Here is a 20,990-nt window from a genome sequence, read left to right as displayed (position 1 = left end):
AGCCATCAAGGAGATTTTCCTAATATGTAGGTTTGGCCTTGTCACCTGCCCTCAATAATGGCTCCCTGCTGCTTCTGTTGTTTGTTGTTGTTTGGTCATTTCAGTTGCGTCCAACTCTTTGTAACCCTGTTGGGCGTTGCCCCAGGATCCAACTGCTTCTAGGATCAGATGTAAAATCCTCTGGCTTTGAAAGCCCTTTACAACCTGGCCCCTTCCTCCACTCCTTTTGCTCTGCTCCCCTCTACAATCCAGATACACTGATGTTTTGGTATTTCCTCTAACATAACACTCCATCTCCCATTACCATGCTTTTTCACAGTCTACTTCCTGTGGCTGGAATGGTCTGCCCCATGAGTGGGGAACCTGTGGCCACGAGGCCACTTGTGGCCCTTTAGGTTCTCAAGTTCAGCCCTTTGACTGAATCCAAACTTCACAGAACAAATCCCCTTAATAAAAGAATTTGTTCTGTAAAACCTGGACTCAGTCAAAAGGACCTAGAAGGCCATATGTGTCCTTGAGGCCTCAGGTCCCTCATCCCTGGTCTGCCCTTTAGTTTCCTCCTCTTTATTTCCCTAACTTCCCTCAAGATTCATCTGAAGTTCTATCTTCTGCAGGAGGTTTTTCTCAGATTGCCTTCCATCTGGTCTGTATCTATCTTTTTTATGCTGATTATTCACATGTTGTCTCTAGCATGTGATCTCTTTGTATCCTCAGTGCCTAGGACAGTGCCTAGCATGTAGCAGCCACTTCATAAATGCCTATAAACTGGCTGGCCTTAGGCAAGTCACTTAATCTCCCTAGGCCTCATCTGTAAAATGAAGGGCCTGAGCTAGATGGTCTCTGAGGTCACTTCCAGTTCAAAGTCCAATGCAAATAACATATCATGGATTAAACCAGGGGCCTGAGTCAATTTACATGGACTAAGCCTTAACATTAGATCAAGGCTTGAGTCCTCCCTCTTGACTTTCCCTTGCCTATGCGCTTCAATATGTATTTCCTTGGGTGGCAGGTGAATCAAGACAGCCCTTGAGTCTTTTTGCAGCTCCCAAAAGGACATTGCATAGCCTGGTAGCCAGAACTCTTGGAAATCAGACCTTGAAGTACATCTTCCCAGCTTAGTCTAGTACTTCATTGGGTAACCCTCAGGCCAGCAGAACTCTCTTGGCCAAGGATTCCCACACCCACATTATTAATAGGACCTTTGGTCATTTGTATGTGTGCCAAAGACTCTTTGTACTATGGACCCATCCACTAAGGGCTCTTTGTTCTTTGAGTTGATAGAAGGAGGATCCCCCCATCGGTTGGTTGCCTTACTAACATGAATGATCCTGGAGCCCAAGAGTAGAGAGGAAACCAATTTTTCTGTCACCCAATCAATAAATATTTACTAAGTGTCAGCTGTATATCTGGTCTTCTGCTGAACCCCAGGGGATACAAAAATGTAGAACAAATCCCTATCTTCCAGAAATTAACTATTATAGCATTACTGGAAAGACAAGAGAAAACAACTGAGAAATAAGGCCATCTATGCTAAGTACCAAATACGTGGGAGAGACAGTAGATGCCCCAGATTTTCAGAAGAGCAAGAGCGATCAGTTTCAGCTGAAGTTGTTGGGGAAAGGGGGACCTATTCCTAATTGCTAAACCCTAATTCTTAAAGGAGGTAAGGTTGGAGCTAAACCATAGGGAGTCATTGAAATTGATCCAAGGAGCACAAAGAATGCCACATGTAAGGCAGGGCTTTAGAAAGATTAGTTTGGCTCGTTCTTCAAGATGGTCCTTCCCATTAATGCCTACATTCCTTCCCCAACTTCCTCTCAGGGGTACTAGGCAGGCACAGGGGAGTGATCGATGTGATGCTCTTCCTTCAGTTCTTCCTGTGAAGAGCACGAAATTCATTCACATGTACCAACAACAGGGTAAAGCTCCCTCCAGCCAGAAGGGCAGGTGGTGCCAAGGGGCAAGGCACAGAACAGAGGGGTCCATAGGCTCAGCCTTCTGCTACCTCCTTTACACCCTCGCCTTATTGAGCAGGGGTCTCCACGCACAAGAGCCTGTCCTCACCAAGGACTTTGGGACCAGCTCCTCTCTCAGACTCCGAGTGGTCAGCCTGGCTGGGCACAGTGGCGCATCGCAGAGTTCTGGGCGAGATGCTCTTTCCCTAAGGAAGGAAATACTCATTCATTAGGTACCTGCCAAGTGCCAGGAAGTGCTTTATAAAGTGTTTGCAATGCTCTATAAATATGATCTCCTTTGACTCTCACAACAACACTGAAAGGTGATTACTCTTCTTATCCCCATTTTACAGTTGAGGAAACTGAGTTTAAATGACTTGCCCAAGGTCCCACAGCTAGGAAATGTCTGTCTGACATTGACAGATGGATTTGAACTCAGGTCTTCTAGACTGCAGGCCCAATGATCTGTCTACTGTGGCAGTCAGATGAGAGGGCCAGAACATCATACCTGGGGGTCTCTTTAAACAAGTATAACATTGAAATGTAAATCTTTCTCAAAAGTTTGAGAAAGAAAAAGAGAAAGAAGTCCAGAAAAAGATAGCAAATGAGAGGTGTGGTATATTAGGGGGGAGATTTGAAGTTTTTGCCCTAGAGAAACCAGGCTTTAAATAGGAGAAAGAAGGGGGTAGCAGAAGGGGTTAGCATGACCCAGGTGGGAGAAAAATATCCAGGAAAGACCAACTGTCAAATTCAAGGAGGTGGCTTAACTAAAAATGGAAAGTCCCAGTGGGAGGAGGGAAGGAACAGAGCAACAGGGACATGGCCAATTAAGCAATGGAAGGAGCTGTGCTCTGTGTGTGAGTCCCTGGGGGCTCGGTGCTGGGAGCTGGACAAGTCTGTGGAAGGATTAATGCCTGGAGTAGATGGGCTGACCAGTCGCAGCAGGCCCCGCCCCAACCAGGTGGTAATGCTACCCAGAAGCCATAACTCGAGAAGGCTGATGCCCTGTTCTGCACATCATGTGCTGGGGCTACTGCCAAATAGTTGTGCAGTCACCTGGTCTGACCCTCATCAGAACAGCCCAGCAGAGCTTTATCTGGTCAGAGGTACAGTCCCCTGATGCCAGGCCAGGAGGACTTCAATTCTGTGATTCTGGTGGGTAAGCTCTCTCCCCAATCTCCAGACCTAGAGTTCTTACTGAGACCCTACTTATGCCCGTGGGCCCTTTGGGGGACCCCTGAGCAATCAACCTAGCCTTACCTTCTAGAGATCTGCCAGTTTATAAATTTTATTGTTGTTTTTTTTCAGTTGTGGCTGACTCTGTGACTCCATTTGAGTTTTTTTTCCCCCTTTGGCAAAGATACTGGAGTAATTTGCTATTTCCTTCTCAGTTTATTTTACAGATGAGGAAACTGAGGCAAACAAGATTAAGTGACTTGCCCAGGGTCACACAGCTAGTAAGTATCTGAGGCCAGATTTGAACTCAGGGAGATGAGTCTTCCTGACTCCAGGCCAGGCAAACTACCTACTTTGCACCTAGCCACCCTAGCCCTTAATTGCCGGGCTTTGATTCATCTCCTCAGCAGAACAAACTGAATCAGACAAGAGCACCTCCTGAGCCACCGGAGTTGGGGGTTGGGGGGAAGGAGAGGAAAGAAAGAAAATCCTCAGGGATGTGTTTCTAAATCTCAAGGGCATCGGCCAATTTGGCAAAGAGTCACAAAGTATTTGCTGTGTGCGAGGCACTATGCTCAGTACTACAGATACAAGGGACAGGCGGCGTGTATTGGTGAGTTCCCCAATAAGTGTGATGAGATTTCAGGCAGTAGATCTTTATTAGGTGGCACTTGAGGAGAACTTCCTGATAAGGGCAGGCACAAGCACTGGCACCCTACTGAGAGGACCCTGGAAACTCCTCTCTTCATTCCACGGTTTTCCTTTCCTGGTTATTTCTTTCTTATTCATCCCATACATAACTTGCTTTGTATCTATTTGTGTGCTTGTCGTCTCCCCCATTAGTTTGTAATCTCCTTGAGGGCAGGGACTGTCTTTTGCCTCTTTTTGTATCCCCATCACTTAGCACAGTGCCTGGCACACAGTAGGTGTTTAATAAATGTTTATTGATTGGTCCCCAGTGATTGGTGCTTCCTCTAAATTGAGGTGATTGAGAGAAAAGGAAATGAACTTGTTAGAGGAGCCTCCCCATCCTTCGTGGTCTATATAAAACAAAGTAATGGGGTCTCTCTCTCCTTTCAGTACTTCCCCTTGAGCTTTTTCCTTACACTTTCTTGCAGAATGAGACAAAATGGGCGACTAAGATAGAATATCTCCCTTTCCTCTTCCTTGCCCCATGAGCAGTTAATGGTGACTTTCAGGAGAAATGTAGTGAATTACATGTGATTGACTGCCAAGGGGTCTAGGAGGGGAGCTCAGAGATCTCAAATTTCTGGCTGCTTTCTGATTTTTTGTTCCTTTTATGGATACAATTAAGAAATTAGAATGTCTGAGAATCAACTTTCCCTGCCCCATAAAATGGTAGCAGCTAGGTCACTGAAGAAGCACATGGTAGAGGAAGTCATATGCTTACATGCAGCCTAAGGGGAAAGACCCCAAGAGGAGACTTCCCTAACCTCAGGGATTACCTGGTGCATAAATCTAAATTCTAGTGTAATGGGGCCTTGCACATGCCCAGATCAAATAAGATGGAGGTCCTCATGTGGAAGATAGCAGAGATCTGCTTCTGGGAGAGGACATTCTGTATTCCCCTACCATGTGGGTAGGCATTGGCTGAGTAGCCTGGAAGACTCTGAATCCTTAAAACTACCAGACTAGGAGAGTCTCACTTTCTTCCCAATAGCGTTCAGGAGGTGAAATAGGGGCCAAGGTGAAGATGCTATTCACTCTTAACAAGAGCATCCTCCACTGAGCTGAGTAGAGGGGAAAGGCTACCTTTGCCCTCGCTCTTTTAGGCCCAGGGGCCCCAAGAAATGGACTTGGGGATTGGACACAAGCATTAGAGCCACTGGACCCAAGACCCCAAGCTATGGCAACATTGGAGGCAGGATTCCAGGCCACATGTTCCTGCCAGCCCAGCAGTGAAGCCCTGAAAAGCTAGGGTGTGGGGACACAAGCCCAGGGGAGTTTGGGACCTAAGTGAATATAATCCCTGTCTCTTGTGCAGAGACTGAGGTTTTGTAAGAGGGGATTATGTACTCACATGTTGGAGGGAGAGGAATATTTGTATATGTGTTCTTATTATACCTTGAAAGCTTATTATACCTTAAGCCTTTGCTAAAACTAATCTGATTGTTAAATGAGTAAATGGAATTGGGGTGCAGGGGATCCCTAAAATTGTAGGAACACAATCAGTGGGGGCTTGAGCCAATGGCAGAGGCTTGACCCTTAAATCCTATTCAAGGTTCCAGAGAGCCTTGAAAAGAGGTGAAATGTAGCCAGCCCCACATTTAAGCAGTGGGAGCCAAGGGAAGCACCTTAACGCTAGCCTTCTCAAGGGAGATTTCCCTAACAGAGTATCTGTTAAGGAAAAGGGAGATTGCCAACATGGCTCTTGTAGCTGGAAGACTAGCATCATATCATGAGGGGGCCAAAATATCTGGATCTTGCTATCTATCACTTTTTTTACATGAGCTGACATGACCAGTGCAGGTCTAATGGGAAGGGACCACTTGATCACCAGTCCCCAGATGAATGAGAGTATATATTTGTTCTCCAAGGTGAGTGTTATGGGTTATATGCAAAGGCCTTAGGTGCTTCTCTATCTCATCATGGACTCCTATAAATCTTTTCCATCATGCATTTCTGGAGTTGGTGGAATAAACTCAGTCTTTAATACCTTGAGTGGCTATGTGAAAGTTGGGGATCTTGTTACTCACTGTTGAGGAAATCTAGACAGAGATATATCATGAATATATTTATAGACAATTTTTTCCTGGAGTATGCCAGGTTGGGGCAATGAGCCAAAGAGAAAAACTAACTCTCTTTGGTCAAACCCCCCCAAGATTATACCGAGTCTGGGGAAACTGGCCTGGGCCATGGGTCACACAAAGAAGGGGAGGAATATGATGTCTTTTCTTGAGAAGTCTACAGTCTGAAAAGGGGAATAAGCTTAGTATACAGGATAGCATGTGATAGAAGCGAAGGAAAGCTCCAGGCAGAGTGCTCTGGGAGCTGGGCCATTCAGGTAGCACTAAAGGTGGATCTCAGAATTCCCCCATCTCTCTTAGGATAGCCAGGTCCAAAAGGAGCAAGATGGAGACAATGGACCAAGTAGCCCTTTGAAGCTGGGTGCAGTAATAGGAAGACTTCCCCCAGCAAGCCCACAATAACCTGGCCCTGCTCTCTGACCTCTCAGTGCTGAGGGTCAAGACTACACAGTTTAGTGCTGACTTGTTCTCTAATTGCTTAAACCTCAGAACAATCAACGGAGTCTAGAGGAAGGAGTGTGCATAAGAGACCTAGGTTCTAGTCCTAAGGTATTTCTAAGGTATTTCAAGACTTCTACTATTAAAGAGGAAGGAATCAGATTTTTAGCCATTCAATAACATTGCTTGCTCTCATGCACTTTATATTCAATCAGACTCCCAAATCTTTTTTTTCATATCTGAGATCCTTTCCAACTCTAGAATTCTATGACTTTAAAAGTAAGACCATGAGGATAGAGAACACAATCTAAGGGATTGATTAATGTATATGAATGACCTAGGCTGAGACCAGAGTGAGGACTTCCCTCCAAGAGATCTGAAAGTTTTGCTGGAGTCCTGGGTGACATCACTGTCCAAATATAACAAGAGTCAGTGGCCTAGGAGCTGTGTATATGCCTGGGGTGGGGTGAGGGAGGAGAAAACCAGAGAGAGGAAGTAAAAAGGGTCCTGAGAACATCATCCCCATGGCCTAGCCATTAAGAGAGAAGCCCAGCTAGATATGGGAGAGTGTTCTACCAGTTTGGGCAGAAACAAGCCAAAAGAACCCAATGAAGAGACATGGGACTAGGCCTCCAAAAACCAGCCAGCCCAAATCCGGGAGCAGGCACCCGAACAGAGTATTTACAGAAATGGGTTGTAAATCCGGTTTGGCTCACACTCACAATTTCCAGCCTCTGCCCAAGCCAACTTTCCGCCATTGATTTTCCTCTGGGCTGTGGACTAGATACTGCCAGATATGCAGTCCTCATGAGAACATGAGCAAGGAGTGAAGTCATTCCCAGGAGGACCAGCCCTGGAACCCCTGGGGTATCCTAGAATTAATTGCCAGTAGTTTGATGTGAAGACTTAAGCAGATCACATCACTTCTCTAGTGCCCATAGCATAAATGAGAAAGTTTGTGCAAGTAATCACCAATATCTTCTCCTCCTGCTCTGAAACTATTATGAGTTTTTAATTCATTTTAAATGAAATCTCCTCACCCAATCTCTAAGCTGGAAGGGATCTTGGGGGTCCTCTAGTCCAATCCATACTCCATCAGGAATTCTATCTATGACATTCCCCACAACTGATCATCTAGCAACTACTTGAAGACCACCAATGACAGGGAACCATGACGTACCAAGACAACGGGTCCAATTTTTAGATAATTCTATTTGTTTTGAAGTTTCCTTCACATTAGGCCTAAATTGGTCTCTCTGAAATTCACACCTGTTGCTCCTAGTTCTGATCAACGTCTCCTGATGCATTCCATTTAACCAATGTCCTTCCAAAGTGCCCGTTATTTGGGTGAGGATGAAGAAGGTGGCTTAACACATTCTTCCAAGATGAGCACAGAGTTTTCAACTCATTTACTTTGAGATAATAAATAACTAAAAACAGCTAGAGTATCTCTCTTATCAGGGATATTACATTTTTAACAGGGAAAAACCCTTCACTAAAGGCATGAAGCCCTAACAGTAAAATGTCAAGCCCTTTCAGTAGATGGAGATAATTAGAAAAAGGGCATCTATTGAAATGACACATAGGTGATGGTCTATTCTCTGTCTGAATCAGGAGAAAGTTTTCTCTCCATCATAGCTTCCACCATGGGAGTAAGCATAGGATGGGGTCAAAGCCAAAGCCAAAAAACTTCTGGAACTCCTACAGTAACAGAGGTCTCCAAGTCCAGAAGAGAAAGCCTAGGTTGGCAGGTGCTTACCCAGGAGGCCAACAGGCCACTAAGATCATGCTTTCCACAGCAGCAACTGTGGCTGAGATTGTTTTCCCCAGCCAATCATTGAGATTTTATAAGGTCCGCAGGTGGTTTGGCAGGGCCCAAGGCTGTCTGGGAGGCAGGCGGGCACTTGCAATAACAAAAGCAAAGGTTAATGATTTCCCAGAGGGCTTGCAAAAACCATCTCCCAGGTACTTTTGAAAATATCTGCGGCTCCCTTCCCCTCCTTTCTCTACTGTTCCAAAGGATTCCTCTTCCTAGTTAGCATCTTTCTCCTAGGAAATTGGATAGAGGCCCTGTGCAGTAAGTACCACCTGTCTGTCAGTGAAGTGTAAGAAGTTACAAATGGTTTGCCTAGCTCTCCTGGTACCTCAGATACCTGGTCCCTCACTTAAAGACAAAAAAATCAGAATTAGATTTTGAATAATAGTAACTAGCATTAATAAAGTACTTACATAAATTACCTAATCTGAGCCTCAAAACCCTGAGAAGTAGGCATTATAATTATTATTACCCAATTTACTACAGAGGAAACCAAAGCTAGATTTACATTCACTCACTCAGGTTAAAGACAAGATCTGAACCCAGGTCTTTCTGATCATGCTATCTTCTTAAGGAAATCAGCTGCCTCCTTTTACAGATGGAGAAACTGACGGCCAGAAATGGGAAGTGATTTGTGCAGAGAAAGTAGGAAATAGGTCATCTTTAGTAACTATCAGTAATAATCATTAACTTCACTGCTACTAATTAGCTTAGCTGTGAAACTTTGTCTCCAGACAGCCCTCAGTTTTCTCATCTATCAGATGAGGGGATTGCATTCTCAAGGGTTCTTAACAATCCCTCTGGGGCATCTATGGATAGATTTCAGGAAGTCTCTGAATTTGGATGAGAAAAAAAAATACATCTTTAGTTTCACTAATCTTTCATTTCCTTTGTAATCCTATCTATTTTATTTGATTCATTTAAAACAACATTCTGAAAAGGGGTTCACAGGTTTCACCAGACCGCCAAGAAAGTCCATGGCACAAAAAAAGGGTTTAGAACCCCTCATTAGATAGACCCCAAGATCTCCACCGGCTCTGATATCCCATAAGTCTGTGCTTCTCATCCTAGTCCTAAGATGTCAGCAAATGAACCCTCTTACCCTAATTCCTTCTAATTTATCTTTGGGACCAAAGTACAGCAAGGCATACATGCTCACCACCACCCAGGCAGCCCTTGATGGGCAGTCAAGGTATCCAGAAGCTCATCTGGAAACCTGCATCCCACTGGGACTCTCCAGGTCCCCATGCACCCAATGTAGACACGGCAGTGAAGGCCAGAGCAGAGGGGACTAGAACACTAAAGCTCCGAATTCCAAGAAAACAGATGGAACAGCTGGTGCAGGCTAAAAATGGGAAAGGCAGACAGACAACTGCCCTGAAAGTCAGGAGCGAGGCTTGAGAAATTCCAAGCATTTCTATACCTCCATAAAACACATCCCCGGACCCATTGGTGGACATGGGGTGAGAAAAGAAGGGAGGGAAAAGAGGAAATATAGAGGGGGAAGAAGAAGGAAAAACTGGAAGGGAAAGACCAAGTGATGGAGCCAAGAAGCAAAAGAGTTCAATGCGGAACAGCATACATAATTGGAGCGGGCCATTCCTGAATCCTTCCTGATTGCTGGTGCAGGTTCAATTAGTCTTCACCATCCTCCCCGGCCCTGCCCCACTTCCAGGCACTAAAGGGCTCTCCTCAAAGCAAATTCCCATTGGGCCAGGCGCCATCTGGTGGTCAGAATAGGAGAGTGATTTATAGGTCTTCCCCTGGGGTCTGATGTGATTGAATCTAAAGAAAGATGTTCCCAACAGCAAAGGCAGCAGGCTGTGTCCTGGCTTTGTTTTCGCAGCTGGACTCTGGCATTCAGCCTCCTATGTTGTGAGCTAGTATGTCCCATTGGCCACTGGTACCCCCCCAAATCTGATTTCTGTCCTCTTGTCTGCCTAATTCTAATCAGTTTTGCTTCCAATCATCCACTCCCCACCCCCAGCTAGTCTTCTGCTACAGTGGAAAGATCATAGACTCTGTAGTCAAGGAACCTGCATTCAAGTTCCAGATAATCTATTTTTACCTCCTGCATGACCCTGGTCAAGTCATTTCCCTTTCGTGGGCTTCAATTTTTCCATATGCAAAATTAGGGAGTTGGACTAAATAATCACTAATATGCCCTCCCCATGCACTGTTATTCTGTGCTCAAACATCTGATCCTCCAAGGCCCCTTTCAGCTCTAAATCCTATGGTTCTTTGCTTCCAGATAGTACAGGCCACTCTGATAACATTAGGAAGGACAAAATTTTTCTCTCATTGAAAAGATAACTGTCTTATACCCTTTACTACAGCTTACCGGGATCATCCCCAGGAGGCTAGATCCTAGCTAGAAACCCCTCAAGTCAGCTGGCCCTCAGAGAGCCTTCCCAGCTTCTCCCTACTGAACTGTTCTCACCCACCTACCTCTCTCCACTCCCATTCTGTACTCCCCTGCATTGTCTCCAAGCACTTGGGCTCAGTTTGCCTGTGAACCTTTAAATGGGAGATCTGGAAGCTAAGCTAAGACCACTGTTGCTAGCCACCTGTCTCCCCCCTTCTTAGGCCTAGCTCTCCACCACCCCTGTTCTTCCTAATCGTTGTAACATATGTGCATCTGGAATTTTTTTCCTCCCTTTTTTCCCTTCCTGAGCCTACAGCGCTGGCTCCCACCTCACACCAGGCCCTGGGGTTTACAGCTGTGAAGAAACACATGGAGTATAGACAGAGAGAGAGAGAGAGAGAGAGAGAGAGAGAGAGAGAGAGAGAGAGAGAGAGAGAGAGAACCAACTATGGAATGTTTTCTTGCTCCTGAGCCCCAAGTGTGTTTTATAGCTCCAGAGAAATTTCTCCACCGCTGGCCAGTCCTAATGCCTGTTGGCCAATCCAGTTTCCTCACAGCACAATTCTCACTCCTGCAGGAAGCTAAAGGGGGTGGCTGGGCCCTGGGCACAGCCTGGAGGTAGGGGGTGGGGTACAAAGGGGGCAGGGCAGTAACTGCTGGCCTTGAACTTGATGAGGCCACGAGGGTTTCTCCCGTCCAGTGGCACAAGCTTTTTAATAAGATATGCAGGCATTGGCTTTCTGGGTTGGGGGTTTTTTGTTCTGTTTTGCTTTGCTTTGCTTTGCTTTCCAGACAAAGCTAGTGCTGCTAAGAATTGGTGCTAAGTATGCTACTCTTTCAGCTTCCTTTGGGCTTTAATGCAGATTTGGAAATTGTCACTTGTCTGCATCTGCCAAGCCCAGAGCTATGTAACCAAGTAGCAAAGAATACTGAAACAATGCAGCTAAGGAGGAAAAAGTATCATTTTTGCCAATGTGATTAGCAAGACTAATTCTGGGAGGAAGCAGGTGACCAAGAAAGGCAGGTATGCTGATAGGCTGTGTCTGCTTATCCACGAAGTGCCTTTAATTGTTAGAATTTCCACGATCTCCTTCTCCTCCCATCCTGGTACATTTGAAATAGGTGTCAGACCTGAGAGATAATAAGCAATCAACCTGACTGTGCCCATCTGTGGCAAAGTCAGTTCTAACTTGGAGCCCTCCCAACACAGATTACCATTTCAGGCCTAGGGTCACCTGAGGTAACATCTGTTAGGTTGTGGTTCAGCAGTGTTACAGTTCTGCTGCGAATGTGGCAAGAGCAGTCTTTGCTCCAGGCTTTTCCTTTAATTCAATTTAATTCAATCCAACAAGCATTTATTAAGCACCTACTGAGTGCCAGGCACCGAGAATATAAAATTAAAAATAAAACAATCTCAGCCCTCAAGGGGCTTACATTCTACTAGGGGATATAACATGTAGACCAAGGGTTCTCAAAGAGTGTACCAAGGAAAGTTTCACTAGGCGTACCAGGAAATTTTGGACGTTATGTTATTGTAAATAAAAGAAATGTATAAATAATTTCATGTATTATAAATGTAACTCACCCAGCATACAGAGTATGGGAGGCATAATATTGGCAAAATAAACAAAATGTGCCTTTTACATGTATACATTAACATCAAAACATCTTAGATCTTGAACTTGAAAAGAAGTCAAGCAAAAATAGCTGCTCTTACATAAGAAAACTGCACATGTGTGAGTCTCCCTATTGTCCTGTAGTGTTGCCAACTTAAATATTCAATATACTACAATTCCTCAAAGCAAAGAATATTGCACCATGAGCAAAAAAAAGTTTAAGAACAAGTGATATTAAAAAAAAGAACCAGTGATGTTGAAGATAAATGTAACATGAGTCCCAGAGCCCATTGATATGGGACTCTTTGGTGGAGATGAATGCCCTGCCCTTCATAAGAGCTCCAGCTTCTTCAGTCTTCTGCAGAATTCTTCAAATTTCCAGTTACCTGGGGCCCTGAAGTCACTTCAGGTGCTTCTGGCTTCCAGCTTCAAGAGGGAAGATGGAAGAGCCCAACACTTCTAGTTGCTGAAGGAAAAGACTAGAAAGGCATTTGAGGAACTAGCAGTCTCCACCATAACCCTAATCCCAGTTTACTTGCTATGCTAGAGATTTGGGGAGTTTCCCCTTGGGTGAAAGCTAGGATTCTCTCTCTCTCTCTCTCTCTCTCTCTCTCTCTCTCTCTCTCTCTCTCTCTCTCTTTTCCTCCCCCCACCCCTTCCCAATGGGAGAGCTCCTTCCCTCTATATTTTCTGGTATATATTATCCTATATATACCTTCTATGATTTCTGTTTTGCTGTGGTTTGAATAAATGGATTTCTTGTGTATTCTTTGTGGAATTGGTATTAGGTAGGTAAGGGGTCAAACCTTGGATACAGAGCGTAGGGTCCCTTTTCCTCCAATAATGAAAAAGAACAATCAGCATTTAGACTGAACCAGATCATATCCCCTAGACTAACAATATTTAAGGGAGCAAATGGATATGCTTCTAGCCTGGTACACCCTCACACTGAGGAGAGCAGAGTGGCCTCTGGCCCCAAATTGCTGTTTCCCCTTCTGGCAGGACTTAAAGTCTCCATTGGAGAAGAGTGGAGAGAAAAGAGGCTAGAAGTATCTATTCTGCCTCCCTTAGAGTCACACAAAACCCCCATCCTACATATAGGGGGAAAACCTATATGTGGACTCTCACTACACGTGGGGCTCTCTACACAAGTAAATACAAGATAAAAACAAAGTAATTTGAGAGGGGCAGGGAGAACTAACAACTTAACAAGAAAGAAGCAATCAAGAAAGGCTTCCTGCAGAAGAAAGCATCTGAGCTGAGCCTTAAGGGAACTGGTTGTTCCAAGAAATGGTAGAAATGAGGAGGTTTGGTGTTCTAGACATGGCAGACAGACAATGTAAAGGCATGAAGATAGGAGATAGAATGTCCTATGATGGGAATATCTGTTTGGTGAAATCTAGATTGCATGATAGTTAGTAATATATAATAGATCTGGAAGGGATAGGTTAGAGCCAAATTTTGAAGGGTTTTAATAGGGAGCCCTTAATGTTACTGGCTTACATACAGGAGTATGCCGCAGTCTACTGTTAAATATTCATTATGAACATCTGTTTTAGAATTTGGCAAACACCACAAATCACAGTTTGGTCTATCGTTTTGTTGATTAGCTGACTTAAGAAAGTGGTGGAGAAAACATTAATAATGCAGATTAAAGTTCAAAGTGTACTATGGGAACTTTTTTGAGAATAGTGTATTATGGGCACTTTCTTTCCAGAAAGACAATTGTTAAACTTTGAGCAGCACACCACTACTTACATAGGATTGAAGAAGGGGGTGGTAGAGAGGCAACCATGAATACCCTGCTACTGTCTCTTTATGCTGATAATAAAGGTACACCTCTCCTAATTTCCTATTACCCCTATCGTCTGCCCCAGGCTAGCAGACCTCTTCACCATTCCTTGCACCTACAATTTTATTCACACCTCCATAGTATTGTCCACACTATTTCCCCCACTTGGATCACCCTCCCCACCACTTCCTCTCTATCTATCCAACTCCTACCCTTCAGTGTCCAGTAGCACGAAACCTTCTAGCCAGTGAAACTAATCTCTACCTTTCCTGACCATCCATAGAATTTAGTGTTTGTCCCTTACTCTGGCACTTGGTTAAAATCAACTTAACACATTGTCTGGTATTATTCTCTCTTTCTGGTATTTATGTTTCATTTCGATTGTAAGCTCCCTGAGGGCAAGGATCATGTGATCATTAATAATAATAATACTAGCTGAGATTTATATAGCACTTGAAAGTTTGCAAAGTACTTCATGTGCATTTTCTCATTTCATCTTTTTTGTATCATCCATGATACCAATCACAGTGTTAGACTTGCTGTTGGTATCCAATAATTATGCAAATGAATGAATCCCTAATTAAACCTTGAAGCCACAGTACAGGAAATCATAAACTGGACCTCATGGCCTCTACTGGATCCTGGGGATAGAAAGGCAGAAAAGGAAGAAGGAAGCTGAGTTTTTAGACTATTCCCCACTCCCATTCATTAATCCGTCTAAACAAACATCTATTAAGCATCTACCATTTCTGGGCCCTGTGCTAAGTGCTATGGGAAATATAATATAGCAATAGAACAAACATTTACCCGCTGTGTGCAACTCCTGTATGTAGAACACTATACTGGGCTCTGAGGGAAATGGAAAGGTTAAAAAAAGACACATTCCTTGGCCTCAGGGAGCTTGCTGTCTAGGAGGGGAATGAAGCCATAACTCAGATAACCACGGGAAACTATATTACACAGTAAGCGCATTAGAAAGTTGTAAAGTTGGTCAATGATAAAACTTGTGAAAAATCCAGACTATTAATAAGTATATGAAAAATTACTACAAATAAGAAATAATGAGAGAAATGCCCATCAAAACAATACCATGGTTTCACCTCACACTCATCAAATTCCAAAGATGGAAATGGTCTGTATGGAAAGGGCTATGGGAAGATAGGCCCACTAATACAATGTTGGTGGAGTTGTGAAATGGTTGAACCAATTGTAAAACAATTTGGAATTACAGTAAACAAAAAATATTCAAATTGTTCATCACTTTTGACCTAAGGATCTCAATACTAGATATATATCCTGCAGAAATAAAAAAGAAAAACAAACAAAAGTAAACAAACAAATAAATAAAACACAAAGCAAGATCTCACATACACCAAAACATTCAGAGTAACATTTGTCTTTGTAGTAGCAAAGAAATGGAAACAAAGTAGATGCCCATCAATTACAGAATGGCTAAATAAATTGTGATACATGAAAGTAATGGAATATTTCCATACAGTAAAAAATTATGAATATGAAGAACTCAGAAAAACATGGGAATATTTATGCGAACTGATTAGGAATGAAATAAGCAGAACTAGAAAAAACAATATACATGATGACTGTAATAATGTAAAGGACAAAAAATAAAATAAAATAAAACTGAATGTTATGTAATTATGATGACCATGCCCGACACTGGAGAACAGCTGAGAAAGTACAATTCCCTCTCTCCTTTGCAGAGATGGAGGGTTATAGGTGTGGAATACGACAAGTACTGTCAGATACAGTCGATATGTCAACTTGGCTGAACTCCTCACACACACATCTTTTAAAAAATCTTTACTACGAAGGATAGCTCACTGCCTACAAGAAGAGATATATTTGGAAATTAAGGTGGAATAAAAATAAAATGTACTAATAAAAAGAAGATTAATTTTTTTAAAAGAAACTTATATAGCAAAGTGGATTATGGAGTCTGAGGGGGAAGGCCGTTAACTGACCAGCGGTAGGGTAGGTCAATGAAGGCTGAATAAAGAAGGTGGCATTTGAATTGAACTTTGAAGGATCGCAGGAACTCAACAAGTGAAGGAGAGGAGGGTATTCTGGGCATAAAGAACAAAAAATCAGAGATGGGCAAGACCAACCATGTTCCAATGAGTTCAGAGTATCCAGTTTGGCTGGAACATAGAGAACATGGAAGAGGATAATATGAAATATAAGTAGAAAAGGGTGACACCAGATTGTGGAGGGTCCTGAATGTCAGGAAGAGAAGCTTTGCTTAGTAGGCTAAATAGAGAGTCTGTGGAAAGTTTTAGACTAAAGAGTAACATGATCGTATCAAAGAACAAAGGGGTCTATGCACATAAAAATGAATATCATTATCCCTACACTCAAAAACATATAGGCTAGTAGAGGACAGATCATACGGACATTAATATCCATAATACAAAGAAGAATGTGGTAAAGGTCATAAAAGAAGAATAAAATAGCAACAAATAAGCAGAATGCAGAGGAGGGACAGGGAACTTCTGCCTAAGAGACGAGGGAAGACTTCATAAAGAGGCAGCATCTGAACTGACATCGGATAGTACCCATGGTACCCACATAGAGGTGAGACCAGAGAAACACAGAATCAGAGAATCTAGGAGGTAAAAAGGGATCTCAAAGGGTGAATGGTCCAAGCTATAAATCTCTGGGATGAAGCAGGGAAATAGATTTCCAACTATAGACCACAATGAAAAAGGAAAGGAAAGAACAGTGATAAAAGACGGAAAATGAGTGAGCACCAAGACTGGGGAGAAACAGAAGGATGACTGTCTCTGAACCTCAGCTCTGGCCTCTCCCAGAAAAGCAAAAGGAAATACCGCCCCCCCCCCGCCCCAATCACACCACCCATCAGCTGTTAACCCCCTCCATGTGTTGCCTGCCATCTGAATTGACATGGCTCCTCCCTGGGCATTTAAACTTGGGAATGTATTGTCTTTGATCACAGCTGTGAGCCCAGCTCTCTCAGGGACCAAGCTAATTGAGAGCCTTCGGCTGTCCCTTCTGGCCTCTTTCTTTCTTGCTTGCTCTCTTTCCTGAATTTTTTTTGGGAAGTAGAAGAGAGGGTTTTGACTGAATTGAACATCACCCACTAACACAGGACCATGGGGACCCTTGTTACCAAACTGCTTCTCCCCACGATCAGCAGCCTTGCCTTCCTTCCCACCGTCAGCATCGCTGCCAAGAGGAGGTTCCACATGGAAGCCATGGTCTACCTCTTTACCATGTTCTTCATAGCGGTAAGGTTGGATTGGGAAGGGAATCCTCTTTCGTATTATTTTCCCTACCTTGCAGTACCTGGTTGGCAGGCAATAAGGATATATCATTTGGAGGCAGTATGTGGTTGAATAGAAAGAGCCCTGAGCCTGGGAATTAGAAGATCTGAGCTCTGGTCCCAGCTCGGCCACTTACTCACTGTGTGACCTTGAGCAAACCACTCCCCTTCTCAAAGCCTTATACTTCCCCTCTGTCAAATGAGGTGGTTAGCTTAAGTAATTCTTCAATTCCTTTCATCTCTGATATTCTGTGAGCCTGATTTCCTCAGGGGTGTGTGTGTGTGTGTGTGTGTGTGTGAGCGCGCGCGTGCGCGTGCACGCTGCGTGTGTGTGGCTTTCTCTTTCTCCATCTAAGGTTGTCTTTCAGTTTCTTTACTTCTGTCCAAAGCTCTTTTTCTCTTGTATATTTAGGCCCATCTACCTCTTTGTCAGTCTTTCCATTTCTCCTTCTGCGACGGGCTTCCCATGATTTGTAAAAGGTCTTTGAATCATCTACTTTTTTCCGTACTCATCTACCATCAAACTTGTCCTTCAGTGACAAGCAAACTCTCCATGAGACATTGGTCTTGGAGAGGGAAAGGTTACACTCAGATTCAACCAGCAGGGACACATACACACATGCGTATATATGTATATTGTGTCTATGTATATACACACATATATATGTCTATATGTGTGTACATGCCTACATACATATACATGTGTCTATATTCCCACTGACACTCATATATGAGTGTTGCATATATGTGCCTGAAACCAGATGCCAATGAATCCATGTGTGAATGTATCTATGTATACAATTTTACTTTATGGGTCACTGCCTTGCATACGCCAATTCTTTTGAGGGCCAAATTCTCCTGGAATTTCTGACCCTTAACCTTTTGTTCCTCTTCCTTAGACTGAAGGATTTAGGGGTGGTCCTCTAATCTTCATTTCAATCATCTGGGTCTGGGCCTGAGTGCTTTTAGCAGGATTTCTTAACTTTTTGGTGTGTTATCAGCCCCTTTGATAGGCTGGAGAGAGCTGTGGAACAATTCTCAGAATTTTTTTAAACGTATAAAATAAAATATATAGGATTAGAAAGGCTACAGGGACATGCATTTATTAAATTTTTTTAGCATCAATCCTACAGACCCTAGGTTAAAAATCTCTGTTTCAGAGAGTGTTTTAAACAGGGAGCAATGACCCTCATCCCTTACATTTGCATTGATGGTGTTGTGACCAACACATCTATTAGCTCTTTACAAACTTCCCAGGAGGTTGATAAAGCAAGTGATTCTTATGCCTGTCTTTGACAGATTGAAAAAAATTCAGTCCTGGGCCTCATTTTGCTTGGAAGCAAAATGGCAGGGTCAAAACTGGGACCCAAATCTAGATCTCCTGATTACTAAGTGAGGACTCATGCCATTGAACTGCCGGCTCCCTCCTGCCCACAGTCACCCCCAGGAGCTAAAGCACAGCCTAGTGAAGGTGACGGCAGTCCGGGGACAGCTGATTCCCCACCCTGCTCCTTTTCAGAGCCTGGGCTCAAAGCCACTGAGGGGGAGGGGAGGGGATGGGGTCTGGCCCCAGCAGCTGCTGCCATGGTCTGTATCAAGTCTTCTTATCTCTGCCACCCCAATTTGCAGAGTAAAAGAAGCAACTGTCCTCCTTGAACAAGAGTGTTTTGGCGTTAAAGGACACACCCATCTCACTTTTTTCCCAAAACTCCTAGCCTCCATTACCAGTAGATTTGCTCAATAGATTGGTTTACTTGTTTTTCTTTGTTTTTCTTCCCTTCCTCCTTTCTTCTTTTCCTTCTTTCTCTTGCTTTCTTTCCTTCTTTGTCTTTCCCCTGATACTTAATGGCTACACGATCCTGGCCAAGTAACTTAACTTCCCAGTGCTCTAGGCAACTAAGACTGTAGGCTGCAAAAGAGGTGCCAACCTGCACGGGAATACTTGGGAATACATCAATGGAAACACAGTTCTCTATCCCAGGGACGGGCAACTTTTGGCCTCAAGACCACAGGTAGCCCTCTAAGTCCTCAAGTGCAGTCCTTTGCCTGAATCCAAACTTCACAGAACCAACCCCCTTAATAAGAGGATTTATTCTGTAAAACTTGGACTCAGTCCAAAGGCTGCACCCAAGGACCTAGAAGGTCCCATGTGGCCTCAAAGCTGCAGGTTCCCCACCCCTGCTCTATCCCTATCTTCCTTCTCTTCCTTCTTTGCCTCATCTTTCTCACCTGTAAAATAGAGAGAACAATCCCTGCCTGGCATTCCTTGCAGGGCTGTTGTAAGAATCTGATAGATGGGAAGGCTCTTTGGAAACTGTCAAGTGTTGTGAATGAGTAAAGGATTATTTATTATTATTTTAGGCAAACCCTGACCAAAAATACACTCCTTCCGTCTGCTCACTGGCCTCCTAAGAACGGACTAAGCCAATTCTGGAAAGGCTGTCTCATCCCAAGTCACTGTCAGTCCTTTGTTTAATATGTTTTTGCTGTGTTTTCTGCTAGATATACCATGCGTGTAACGGGCCAGGCTTATCAGTGCTATGTTTCATGCGCTATGACATACTGGAGTATTTCAGCATCTATGGGACAGCATTGAGCATGTGGGTGTCATTAATGGGTGAGTGCCAACCTCCTTTATCCCACCCCTGTCAACAAGGACCCTGTTCATAAGGCCGCCTACCCACTCCTGAGCGAGTCAGCCTACTGACTTACTGGGAGCACGGAAGGCCACACGATATCCTCTTTTCTCAACTTGATGCATGCCTTCCTTGCCTTCCATTCCCACTTCCCATTACAAAGGCAAAGCTTAATCCATACTAGAAAATTAGTTTTAAAGCACTTTAGAAAAATCCATCTCCCTGACAGAGGAAGAGGAAAAGGTTATATATGTACTCCATCCTCTTTCCCCATCTTTGAGCATCTTCATCCTCATTGCAAAGATACTGTTTAATTCATTCTTTAAAATAATAATAACAATAGCTGGCATTTAATAGTATAAAAATAAAGTTATTATTATACTATTAAATGCTAGCTCTTGTTATATACATATATATAGTATAATAATTTAATAATAGCTATAGATCAAATTTCACATTTGAGCCACACAACAATCCTGGGAGGTAAGCCCTGTTATTATCCCCATTTTGTTGATAAAGAAACCGAGGCAGCCAGAGGTTAGGTGACTTGCCCAAAGGAACAAAGCTAGTTAAGCTTCTGAGGCTAGGTCTGAAGTCAGGCCTTCCTTACTTCCTTAGGTATAGTTCTGTACCCACCGTACCACCTAACAGCCTAGCTAACAATGTTTTCAAGCTCTTTAGAAATATCTATTCATTGGAACTCAAAACTTACTTTAAAAAAAATGTTAAAAATTGTCTTTACACGTAATTGGGAAAAGATAAAATATTATTTAAAAAAAAGATCTATTCATGCCAATTCATTAAAGCAAGTCCCTAAAAATTTTTGTTAACCCAATTCAAGTTGATATGTGAACTGATTCATAATGGATGGATTTTCTTCGAAGATATACAGATACAACGATATACTTCTATACATTGGTGTCGATTTGTGATTTCATTATTATAGGGAATTCCCAGTGAGGACAGTCCTTCCACTAACGCAGATCTGCAACTGTTCCACTTTAGAGTTTTAAAGAGTTGCCTGGGACAGTGACAGATTAAGCAAATCTCCCAGAGTCACACAGCTAGTATATGTCAGAGGCTAGACTTGAACTCGGGTCTTCCTAACTTCAGCATGAAGCCAGTTC

General features: G+C 43.4%; 1 protein-coding gene across 1 annotated transcript in view; it reads left to right on the top strand.

Moving 5' to 3' along the window:
* The first annotated feature begins 2,922 nt into the window (after positions 1-2,922).
* The window catches only part of MYMK (myomaker, myoblast fusion factor), a 35,089-nt gene continuing 17,021 nt past the window's right edge, over positions 2,923-20,990 (top strand). Inside the window, 4 exon segments of the mRNA XM_036752969.1 lie at positions 2,923-2,964; positions 2,966-3,114; positions 17,054-17,192; positions 19,730-19,844. Of these exon segments, the coding sequence (XP_036608864.1) occupies positions 2,923-2,964; positions 2,966-3,114; positions 17,054-17,192; positions 19,730-19,844 (445 nt within the window).

Source organism: Trichosurus vulpecula, chromosome 3 (assembly GCF_011100635.1).
Source record: "Trichosurus vulpecula isolate mTriVul1 chromosome 3, mTriVul1.pri, whole genome shotgun sequence".
Lineage (NCBI taxonomy): Eukaryota > Metazoa > Chordata > Mammalia > Diprotodontia > Phalangeridae > Trichosurus > Trichosurus vulpecula.
This window is presented reverse-complemented; position numbering and strand designations above follow the sequence as displayed.